At 42.5% G+C, this 12,872-nt stretch overlaps 1 protein-coding gene across 2 annotated transcripts in view; it reads right to left on the bottom strand.

Moving 5' to 3' along the window:
- Positions 1-1,120: 1,120 nt before the first annotated feature.
- The window catches only part of LOC308103841 (exostosin-1), a gene marked incomplete at both ends in the record, with an annotated part of 287,013 nt that continues 275,261 nt past the window's right edge, over positions 1,121-12,872 (bottom strand). For both annotated transcript variants that reach the window (XM_080454020.1, XM_080454021.1), the window contains 3 exons: positions 1,121-1,306; positions 5,593-5,764; positions 8,976-9,136. In XM_080454020.1, the coding sequence (XP_080310146.1) occupies positions 1,121-1,306; positions 5,593-5,764; positions 8,976-9,136 (519 nt within the window). The remainder of the gene's footprint in view (positions 1,307-5,592; positions 5,765-8,975; positions 9,137-12,872) is intronic.

The raw sequence follows: 12,872 nt of genomic DNA, 5'->3' as shown, positions 1-12,872 counted from the left end.
ACATTGATCATTTCTCTCAATGTAGCGCAAAGGTTCACGTTCATTATCGACTTTATCGATTCACAGCGAGCAACAAGTTAAAACTTTTAACTTGTTGCTCGCTGTGAATCGATAAAGTCGATAATGAACGTGTTAAACAGAATCAACCCTGAATGGACCATGTTCTTGGCAAACTAGACATAAAAGTGTGTAAAAAAAAAAAGTACAGCGAAATAAATACGAAAGTTGAGGCCTTATCTCCCATCTTTTAACATAACATCTCTTTATTGTTCTCTTTTTCATACAGACGAGAAATGCCACTGAAAATCTACAATAGGAGGCTGTGTCAGTGCCTCTTTCTTTTGAACCAAACTATACATCTGCCCAAAACCCATAATATACTGTACCTGTATGTCACTTGTTTGTTTTGGGGGTTTCAGGTCAAACTCGCTATGTATAGTATATATCTTTTGTATTTTTTCCTTAAACTTGCAATATATAGTCTTTTCTGTCATTTGGAAAAAGTCTGCACTATACTGTACCTCTCGTCAGTGTCCCAGTCAAACATGTGATAATGGCACGCATTTCTTCTGTATATGGAATACACTGTAAATGTCTCTAATCGCTTATTTTTTGGCTCCAGCTCACATCATGAGTGTGACTCTCCACACTGCTGTTTCCTAAAACAACTGTCCAGAATTCTTTGTTCAAAACCATGCAAACAAATGCATATGTCTCTGGTTAAGACAAAATCTCTCCTCGTGTCTCCAGGCCTTACTGCATGTTGTGTCCGTGCCGCCGCAGTCTGTACACACGTCAGCCTCTAACAAGGGTCCATATGGCATGTTATAGTCGTGTACATGATTTATCCCAGTGTTGGGGGGCCTATATGAATACAGTACACCAGATCACATTATATTTTTGACGTGTGTGTGTGTGCTTTGAGCACAACTGTACATCTCACGCTAGGAAACCTGTGTACCGTCACACACACAGACACACACACACATACACACACACACACACACACACACTCTTTCTTGCCCATGGACGTTTTCCTATCTTCTCTGTGGCCACGTGTATCTTCGGCGTGCAACCTTTGTGTGTATCCTTGTGTGTGCGTCCTTGGCGGTGGCTGCGGTCACAGTCTCTCGATGTCCCTGTACTTCTTTCTCAGGATGGAGACCTGGTCTCTGAACAACACGGGGTCCAGCCTCATCTGGGAATGCACCAGAGGCATGAAGCCCAGCCAGCCACTGAAGGCGTTCATGCACGTCTGCCGCTGGGCGAAGTGGTCGGGGTCGGCCCAGCGAGACGCCTTGGAGCCCTGGGAGGAGACAGAGAGAGACAGAGAAGCTCTGTTACATGGTACCTGGCATTGGAAAATTGTCGTATTGATAGCAACTTAATGTCACAAGCTTCTTACATAGTGGTTCTAATTTCAAGGATCCACATAACTCTGAGAGCATTCACATTGAACCAAATGGGCCCTTAAGGGTGCATTTCCATTTGGTTCCATTTGAATACTCTCAGAGTTACAGACCTGTATAAGGGTCTATTTGGTAACCTCTCAAGGAACCTTAGGTTCCCTAGAGACCCCACTTTGAGAACCACTGTTCAAAACCTAATTTGCTGTAAGCGTCTAATGTCCACTGTAGCCCTGTCTGAAGACCAGCCAATAATATCTCCCTTGGTTACATTGCGATACACATTCCATGAACCAAATGAAGTTATTTTTCTATTCTAACGCTTTAAAACTGCGGTTGTGCCTAAGTGACTAATGGAATCTTACGTAAAGGCTATTTTTGTTTCGTGAGAAAAGTAATACGTTCTGGGTGACCAGGGGAAAGCACAAAAGTGTCAGGAGTTAAGGAAATAATCAATTTACAGAGTAAAAGCAAAACTGTGTTGCAATAAGGAACAGCACTGCTCTCGGCGTTGTGAGTCGGAGAGGAGAACAAACTGCTGGAACTCTGGGTCAAGACTCCAGTGTGGGATCATCTGAGCAAAGAGCTAAAACATGTCTTTAAAGGAGTAATGGTGCATTAAAACTGTGGTAGATATACTGAGAGAGAATGAGACTGAAAAAGTTTGAGTGCTTTTTCTTGTCATAAATACAGGGTTCGATTTGTTAAATACAAATGGGGAAGGGAGGGCATTTTCTTAACCACCTAAGCCATACTTTGTCGTGTGACAAATAGCTAAAATAGCCAATCGACAAGTTCACAATGTGTCGTACTTCAACATGTCGTGAGCTTGTAGATCTACTATTTTCGCTATTGTTTGGTAAAAAAATATTTTGAGACATTAAATTGTTTAATTGTGTTATCAAACATAAATATCAAACAGATATTTAATTCAGTCCGACCAGAAGCCAGGGATAAAACATTTTTATACCCACCGGCGATAAAAAACAAGATCAAATGGACCAACCAACTTACTGCCTAAGTACAAAAAAACTACGCTAAATGCTTTTTTCAGAATTCTCATAACCTTTGCAGAAGCACAATTACAGTATCTACAGTATGTCACTAGTTCTCAAAGTGGGTCCTTGAGGGGGGTTCCAGGGGGTCCCCAGAAAAAATGAGGAACAGTTCATACACTTAAGCCTGGTATTTGATAATAGCCAATCTACAAGCTCGCGACGCATAGTGAACTTGTACACTTGCTATTTTCAAATTTCTTGACAAATCTTCTCTTATATGGGTGTCCCTGGCACACCATCTTTTCAAATAGGGGTCCGCGGCAAAATACCTATCAATTTGGACATGAAAATGTTTGAGAACCACTGATCTACGCCCCCTTTCCCCATGCTAATGTCCTAGCATCTGTTCTAACTGGAAGCCAAGGCCACACATTAGTGGCTGGTACTTGCGTGAGAGAGGTACACATATACTGTTGGTAGAGATAGATAGGGAGAGACAAAAGAAGGCAAAGACAGTTAAAGAGAGATAGAGAAAGAGAGAGTGAGTGTGAGACATGGGAGGCCGGGAGTAAATCTTGGGGTGCCGTGCTGCCTCCACAATTAAGACATTAATCACTGAGTCCATACTGCCGAGTCATCGGCCTGCCTCTGGCCTCGCCATCAATCACAGCATGGTGTGTGGCTGGCCACACACACACACACACACACACACACACACACACACACACACACACACACACACACACACACACACATACACACACACACACACACACACACACACGAGCACACACACACACACACACACACACACACACACACACACACACACACACACACACACACACACACGAGCACACACACACACACACACACACACACACACACACACACACACACACACACACACACACACACACACACACACACACACACACACACACACACACACACACACACACACAAGGGGGATCTCCCAGAGAAGGTCAGGGCTTATGCCTGTGGTATCTCTACCACTGCATTACCATCTTACTGAAGGAGAGGAAAATCTCATCAAAGGATGGACGAGGACAAAGGGAGGCAATGGGCCGTCTTCGTTTAAAACAAATGTGACTTTTCTCAAGTCTTTTGCTTGACCCCACTGGTTTGCTATCAGAGAAAACAAGGTTTTCTTGGTAGACATTTGACTCTGTGATGTTTGACTCTGGACACTTTTCACACTAGATATTTTGACGCAACATTAACTGTGTTTCATTTAGGTGCCACTCGGTGCCAACATGGACAGCTCCTATACTGTTAACTTACTAAGGCTCACAGAAACACCTAAATGAAACACACCTGTAATGTTCAGCTGCACCTACTTGCACTACATGTCTGCTGTGAAAAGTGTCCACTACTCAAAATTCAAATTGTCTGTTTGAAATCATAGATCCATCTGAAACAATAAACGCTACCCATATTGTGTTTTTGTATGTGCATATAATAGTTTTTTGTCTCCTGTCCGTCTGTCTGTCTGTCTGTCCGTCCGTCCGTCCTGTGTGTCTGTGAACAGCTAATCCCGGCACCATTGGACTGATCGGTGTCCCAGTAAGCCAAGGGAGAACCTCTGCCCCCTCAAATCAACTTCATTGTTGTGCTATAACAGGCTGTTTCGTGTATTGATCTAAATTTACGTTTCAGGGCTACTGACAGAGCGGCAAAATGTGATGCCTTGGGAGTGAGACACACATGCTACCCCTGTAAGAGAATACAATTATGTATATTAAACTTGGTTTCCTAGGGGGCACGGTGGCGCAGTCGGTAGCGCTGTCGCCTCACAGCTAGAAGGTCCTGGGTTCGATTCCCGCCGGGGACGCTGTGGGCGCTGGGGGCGTGTCTTCTCCTCCGCGTCATCAGCGCCCATACCCTAGGTGGGGTTGGCGAAAGGGCCTACTCTGTGTGGAGTTTGCATGTTCTCCCCGTGTCTCCTAGGGTAGTTAATACCCTCACAAAAACATGTAGTAATCCTGGTCACTATACTGCCTCCCCCTGGTCAGCCGGGGCGCCTGATGGAGGGGAAGGGAACTGGTTGGAATAACGTGTTCCTTCCACGCGCTACGTCCAACCAGGGAAACTCCCTCCTGTCAGGTGACAAGAAGGTCAGTTGGCTCTCATGCATTGAAGGAGGCATGAGCTCGGCCCTGGCCTCCCTAGGCTGGTGGGGGGAGTGTAGTGCCCAGGATCACTTAGCAAATTGGCACCGGGTGAAAAAAGGGTTACAAAAATCGAGGGATAAAAATTTAGATACAAAAAAAAAAACTTGGTTTCCTGTAATTATTCATTATATTTATGTATTATTAATTTAATATTCTTATTTGTCTTTTGCATTTTCACCTTTTCTTCAGAAAAATCACATGGCCTGTTCCTTGCGCAGATGATGCAAAATGGAGTTTAGCTTGTTTTTTTTGTTCATTTACATTGACTTTGGAGTGGGACTAGTATATAAAATAGTCATGATAGTATGTCATACACAATTACGTTATACAATACTGTACTTACAATTTTTTAAGTCATACAATGTAATACTTTGCTCTTGTTAGCCTAAATTGTTCACAGCACAGCTGTTTTTGTATTTAATTGACTGGAGTTTGTTGCAATAAATTCATGCAATGGAAGTGGTCAGATTCAATTTACTTAATTTGTTATCACAGAATGTAGTCTGGAGCCCAGCCTATAATTGATCATTGATTTGACATGCTGCATTCCATGAGTGCACAGTGGTATTTTCTCAATTAAACTTAATTCAGTTAATCAAATAGAAGCTGTGGTCATAATACCACACTGTTACAGTAAGTAGTTGAAAAACGTATAGCCACTAATAATTTAATGTAACGATCCAAAGTGACAAATGTACTTGACTAAACAAAACCTTGCATACTCTTGGTCGAGCTATAGGCTACTCAAATAAATGACTAAGGTATGTCAATAACGTCACACACAAATATAAAAAATTGCTGATCTACAAGGTCACAAGGCCTTGAAAGTGAAAGTGGTTATGTCTGTCTGTAGGTTGTATTAACATTTAACCACTGAAAAGTATTAATAAGAGCGTGTGACTCAATAATAACTACATTGTTAGTCAGTTTTGGATATGCAAGGTTTACAGAGACGATATATACATATTTTCTTTTTTTCAGTAACTGCCTCACCTGTGTCATCATGGTCTCCTTGTACTGTTTCTTCTGGGTGACTTTGATTGGTGGTTGCTTGGTTACAGCTGACACCAGGAAGTTCATGAGGATGTCCTCACAGTTGGCCATGCGGTCCACCATGGTCAACAGTCTACCTGGGATATAGTGGCTAAACAAGTAGTGGTAGTACCTGGGAGAGACACGCACGCACACACGCACGCACGCACGCACGCACGCACGCACACACACACACACACACACACACACACACACACCAACAATGTTACCTCCATGCCAGCGCAAGCGAACGCATGGACACACACGCACACGTACACGTACACGTACACGTACACGTACACACACACACACACACACACACACACACACACACACACACACACACACACACACACACACACACACACACACACGTACACACACGTACACACACACACACACACAAACACACACACACACACACACACACACACACACACACACACACACACACACACACACACACACACACACACACACACACACACACACACACACACACACACACACACACACACACACACACTCAGTGATAGTCATTGATGTCTGAAGTGCCTATATTAAATGACTGGGTAATGTTATATGAGATGTGATATTTCAGACACGTTTCTGCCACATTCGATCCATGTGGATCTCTGTAGCTTTGACTTGTTAGATACTCTAGCAAAATGCCAGTCTCCTCGACACTGCTATAACTATTTGACATGGTTTAGTTGGTCTGTCTTTCAACTTCATATACAATAAAATCCTGAGTGTTCATTTAATTCGGAGAGTGTCTTCTCTCCTTTCACCCTCTCCCTCTTGCATCTCATGTCTCTGCCTCTGTCTGTCTGTCTGTCTGTCTGTGAGTCTGTCTCTCATGTTGTCTTTCAGTCTATCTCAGATTAAATGACAAAAGCAGAATAAAAGGAGCCAGTTGAAGTGGTTCGGCATCTAACACAGATGCCTCCTGGGCGCCTCCCTAGGGAGGTTTCCCCACGCACACCCGCCTGGGAAGAGACCACATGGTAGAACAAAGGACTACACAGGGGGATTATATCTCCACGCTGGCCAGGGAACGCCTCGGGATCCCCATTTAGAAGTTGCTAATGTGGCTCAAGCAATCTCTGCTGGAACTGTTACCTCTGCAAGCCGATTCCGGGTAGGCAGTAGAAGATGAATGGATGGATGATTATCTTACTCTCTCTTTCCTATTAACTCTCTCCCTCACCATCTGCTCTCTCCTTTGTATTTTCCGTCTCTTTCACCTTTCTCTCTAATTTAGGCTACAGTAATCTATAATTTGTCGAACAACAGAAAACATCGTTTTTTGTTGTAACCTTGATCGACGAGTGACCAATTACTCCCTCCCTCCATCTCTCTCTCCCTATGCCACAGTGAGAGCACTAAATGACACAAGGCCTAAAGGAGGTTCTAACAATGACAAGCGACTGAGAGAGAGACTGTTTATCGATTCTCAAGCAACAAAGTGCCTCAAATCCCCCGTGAGAGCAAAGCGTCTCTCCCATTCAATTTACCACTGAGCTTAATATTTGGCTTTGCAGTTGTTTTCTTTCTACATTGCGTGCGTGTTGTGGTTTTTGACAATCTTTGTATGCGATAAATGTGGGAGAGGGAGAGACAGAGAGAGAGAGAGACTATCAAGTTTTCTTTTTTCTATAACTCTTGTAAAAAAATAAAACCTTGGCTGCCGAGAGATTGACTTCTAATGCGATTAGTGCCGTGTACTGTGAGGGTGAAGGGCTTCCTAATATCAGACTCCTTTTGAATAACGTCGCTGTCAGGCAGAAAACCTCTTATCTCCATATTTTAACTTTTGATGTTCTTTTCTGTAGATTAATGCCCTAAAGCAGTGGTTTTCAACCTTTTTCATGCCAGGGACCCCTAAATTGATATACATTTGGCCGCGGACCCCCATATGAAAATGTTTTGTGCCAGGGACCCTCAGAAGCAAAGATTTGAGTTAAAAATGTTCGCTTTAAAAATATATATATATTCAAAGATATGCACACATTTTCTAGATTTTTCAAAAAATTGCATATCTACAAGCTCATAGTGCGGCACTCGGTGCCGCGCTATGAGCTTGTATATCTGCTATTTTTGCATTTGAATCCTGAAAAGTAACAGTTTTGGACATACAAGGTTTCCACCCGACAGAGACTATAAGTAAACTGCATGGCAATACTGTATGTATGTGGGTTAGAAAATGGTAACCCTATTAGTAGACCTGGGTCCCAAGGGCGCTATACAGGTAGGTACTATATAGGTGCTTTTTCTCTCTACACCATATCTCCACTGAAAATAGCTGATCTACAAGCTCACAACATGTCACGTTGCGACACTCGTAGATCTGCTATTTAGGAAGATAAGGTTCAGGTATTAGCTAGGAAAAAAACAAACATAATATAATTGTTCCAGTAATGCTTTTCAGTTTAATCTGTTACTGTATGATCTAAAAAAATGGAATTATGATCAAAGACTTAATTCCATAGACATACAATCATATTTTTCCTGATTTTATTTTAATTACAGAAAGACCATAGTGGTGCTAAAAGTACGTTTAATGTTTAATCAGACTTAATTATGCTTCACCTTGGCATGCTTCACCTTGGCCCGCTTGCCAAAATAGCGGATCTGCAAGCTCACAATGTGTCAGTGTGACGTGTTGTGAGCGTGTAGATCTGCTATTTTTGGCAAGCGACACAGTCTTATGATGAAGTATTTAAAAATAAATCAGGCTTCAGTGTCCGAGTGATCTTTGGAAGTAGTTTTTGAATCACCCTGGAATGTTTTTAATTGTTTTAATTTTATTTTTTGCTGTTCAGACTTGATAAAAAACAACCTGATTTCAATCTGGATAGGCCAAAAATCATATTTGGGCTGCCAGTCTGAATATATCCATAGATGAAGACTACAACAGTTGTGGTACTGTACTGTACATCAGGGGCCTTCAACAGGGGGTCCGGGGCCCCTAGGGCGTCCTCAGAGTTACTACAAGGGGTCCGCCAAATCTTTGTGTGGTGGGGAACAGTAGCCGAAAATAGCTGTTGTGAGGCGTTGTGAGCTTGTAGATCTGCTATTTTCGGAGAGTCGGTGTAGAGGGGAAAATAGCAGACCGAGTACAGAGCCAACGGTCAAGTTGACTAAATATTGAGGGTTTAAAGGTTAACTATCTGAAAATATACATTAGCACGAATCCAACTATCTATGAAATCTATGAAAAAAGTTTAACCTGCAACACAATTTTATACAGAATGTATTTGGGGGTCCCTGCTTCATCTCTCTCTCAGCTAAGGGGTCCTTGGCCTGAAAAAACATTGAAGACCTATATGCTGTACATGTACCTGTGATAGAAGGCGGCTCCAGTGAGGACCATGGAATAGTCATTGGTCCACTTAGACGTGTAGCCCCATCGGGCCCTGGCCCCGTCCCAGTAGTGGCTCCTGGCAGGGTAGCCCACGATCCTCTCTGGGAAGCTCTGCCACACAGTGAAGGCAAAATCCACCTGGGAGAGAGAGAAAGAAGGAGAGAACATGTCCATCTTCTTGCCGCAGTCTGAAAACTCACCTCTTCAGACAGCCTGCCCTACATCCCTCAGTCACCCTTCATCCTTCACCCCCCCACCCCATCTCTGTCTGTCTGGAGTGTCACTTCTGGCTTTCTAAAACCTGGAAGTGAGTTCACACAATGGGTTCTCTCACCAGATTTTCTATTTGTTTCCCCCCCCACTGTTTTCGATAACGTTGCTGTCGGACAGAAACCTATTATCTCTTCATATTTCTACTTTTTGAGTTTTCTTTTCTCCGTAAATGAACGCCCTACTTGATCACACTACAGCGTCACACTGAAGTATCAAAAGTGGCAGATCTGCAAGCTCGAAACGCGGCGCGAAGCGACACGTTTTGAGCTTGTAGATCTACTGCTTTTGCTGTTTTTGAATTTGAATCCTGAAAAAAATGTTCTGAACATAGGAGGTTTCCTCCCCGACAGAGACGATATACAGTATACAGAAAAAAAGTGGTTAACACAAACCTTTTTTCAATGTTTTTCGCATTTCAGTATACGTGTTAATAATCAATAATAATTAATCAACCGTGAATTCAGAGGCTTCTCATGTTAATTGTGCGTATGGTAAAAAAAATAAAAAGCCCATTCATGGTACTTTCTCTAACCTTGCACTTTGCCTGTCACTCTGGATAAGAGCCTCTGCTAAATGCCCAAACTGAGAACCATAATCGTAATGATAATCACCATCTCTGTAGCCCAAACTAGCCTTTGTCGTTATCTCTTGTATCTCCCCTGCTCATTACCCATATTATCTATTTATGTGCGTGTCTTGACGTGGAGAATTTCTGAGCTACCGGCAGAAAGAGTCTTTTGAATTAAAAAGGTCCATTGAGTGGCACACTGGAGAATAACAGGATCAGCACATAATGAAATACATTGTAATTCACACACGTACGCGCACGCGCACACACACACACACACACACACACACACACACACACACACACACACACACACACACACACACACACACACACACACACACACACACACACACACACACAGGGGAAAATAATTACCAGACTACAAGAGAGACCTGAGAGAGAGAGGGGGGGGGGCAAGGGTACTGAAGCACAAAGTGCGGATTCTTTAGCAGTAATCTGATACCTCACGGCTTCTGTCATGATTCGTGTGAGCAATTACTGTGAAACCGCAGCGTAAAGGTGCGCAGAAGGTGGGAGACGTCACTCTCGATGTAGCGCTGATGAATGGATGTGTTAGTAGTGTGTGTGTGTGTGTGTGTGTGTGTGTGCTCGCACATGCAAGTGTGCGTGAGTACCCAATGTGTGATACTTGCACTGTGTGTGTGTGTGTGTGTGTGTGTGTGTGTGTGTGTGTGTGTGTGTGTGTGTGTGTGTGTGTGTGTGTGTGTGTGTGTGTGTGTGTGTGTGTGTGCATGCTCATGAGAGGTAAGGAGGGAGGGAGAAAGAGAGAGAGAGGGAGAGAAACATGTCAGATGTCTCCACAGGGACAGGATTTATATTATATGCTATATCATTTTGCCTTCACAAATTATAAGAGTCCTTGTAACATGACCTTATGTGTGTGGGGGAGAGAGACAGATCTGTATTGAGAAAAAGGAAGAGAGAGAGAGAAATCCTGATCGTTCCCATTCATAACCTGTCCATCTTAATTATGGGTTTGTAGCAGAGATTTGAAATGGACAGACAGAGGGATCGAGACAGACTGAATGAATGAAAGAAGCGAGAGGGAGATAATGTGTGTGTGTGTGTTTGTGTGTATGTGTGTGTGTGTGTGTGTGTGTGTGTGTGTGTGTGTGTGTGTGTGTGTGTGTGTGTGTGTGTGTGTGTGTGTGTGAGAGAGAGAGAGAGAGAGAGAGAGTAATGCATACTGATAGCTTTTTCAAGGCCGAGGATTGATCCGGGGAGCAGCGAGGTGATCTTGCCATAGATCCGTTACAAATCTCTCCTGACATTTGGATCCAACGTGTCGAATGCTACGCTATCAACCAGATTTATGCCACGTATTTACTGACCCCCCCCCCCCCCCCCCTTGTAACATGGTCTTGTCTAATTTGTTTCGAGAGGTTCTGTGAAACGACAACCGTGTCGCTGTCATATTGCTAATGACTTCCAGCTGACTGTAGGACATATACCCTGTTGTTGTATGGAGGATATCGTTGCTGTCGGTATACGATACCTTATAGCTTATATCTCCATATTCCACCTTTTGTGTTTTTACGTAAATTAATGACCTACTTGATCATACTACAGCGTCATACTAAAGTATAAAAAGTAGCGGATCTACAAGCTCGAAACGCGGTGCGTTTTGAGCTTGTTGATCTGCTACTTTTGATATTTTTGATTATTTTAAAATCCTGAAACGTAACAGTTTTGGAAATATGAGGTTTCCGGCCGACAGAGACGATGTGTAATGTTGTGTTACATTGCTTTACATTACATTACATTACATACTGTAGCATTGTGTTATGTTACTGTATGTTGCATTGTGTTAAAGGGATATTTCACTTTCAAACAAACTTTTGGTCATTTTATCATCTACTCAGGCCGTTGTGAACCCCCCAGACAGTTTATAAGTTGCTTGATTCAGTATTTAGATATTTGATATTCATTTTAACAGACACGCCCCCTTCCTATACAAACCCATTGTAACTTCAAACTCCATTTTAACCATGTTAGATTCATCAAAAACACCCGTCCTTGGTTCTGGTGACTCATACCGCCCCCCTAATACGCAAGGGGGCCGTGTTTTTTCAATTACTTTTTTCATTTATTTAAAAAAAAAAATTGGGAAAATGAAAAAAATAAAATACAATAAAAAAATAAAATAAAATAAATGAAAAAAATTATCGGAAAAACACGGCCCCCTCACGCATCAGGAGGGCAGGGTGAGTCACCAGAACCAAGGACGGGTATTTTTGATGAATTTAACATGGTTAAAATGAAGTTTGAAGCTACAATGGGTTTGTATAGGAAGGGGGCGTGTCTGTTAAAATGAATATCAAATATCTAAATACTGAATCAAGCGACTTAAAAACTGTCTGGGGGGTTCACAAAGGCCTGAGTAGACGATAAAATGACCAAAAGTTTTTTTGAAAGTGAAATATCCCTTTAAGTTACTAGCCTTGTGCTATATTGTGTTGTGTTAAGTCTCTCCCCAAAACAATTGTAAAAGTACATGTAATAGTGCCACTATTAAAACACTTCCTAATATTCCTCCAAAGGCTGCTGGGATCATCTAACTGGAAACATACAGGCGTCATCGGACATTTCCATTCATTTATTCGTTCATTCCCTCCCCCTGTAATCTCTCTTAGAGGAATAATCGCACATTTAACGATCTGAAACAATGCAATTATGAAATTGGCACAGCCACTCTTCCATGGAGTTACTGTTAATACGAAAAGTCCTATTAAAATAGTAATGTTCACTTTTTGTTCTCTCATTATTCAGTTTTTTTCTGTTACTCATTGGACTGTCTCTCTCAGTCTCTTGCAGTTAGTCTCATGTCATTTCTTACAGCTCTTCAGAGTTAAATTGACACTCAAGAATTGACAGTGTATGTAGTGTATGCAGGGCCGGATACAGAAATTATTAATTGGGGGGGCATTAGGAAATGCTGGGGGGGCGGCTTCCTCGGCGGCGCGTTTTTTCCGGCTGTTTGTGTAATACTGCTTCTTATTGTTTAGGAGT

This window comes from Gymnoscopelus braueri, assembly GCF_963280865.1.
Source record: "Gymnoscopelus braueri genome assembly, chromosome: 16".
Classification (NCBI taxonomy): Eukaryota; Metazoa; Chordata; class Actinopteri; order Myctophiformes; family Myctophidae; genus Gymnoscopelus; species Gymnoscopelus braueri.
This window is presented reverse-complemented; position numbering and strand designations above follow the sequence as displayed.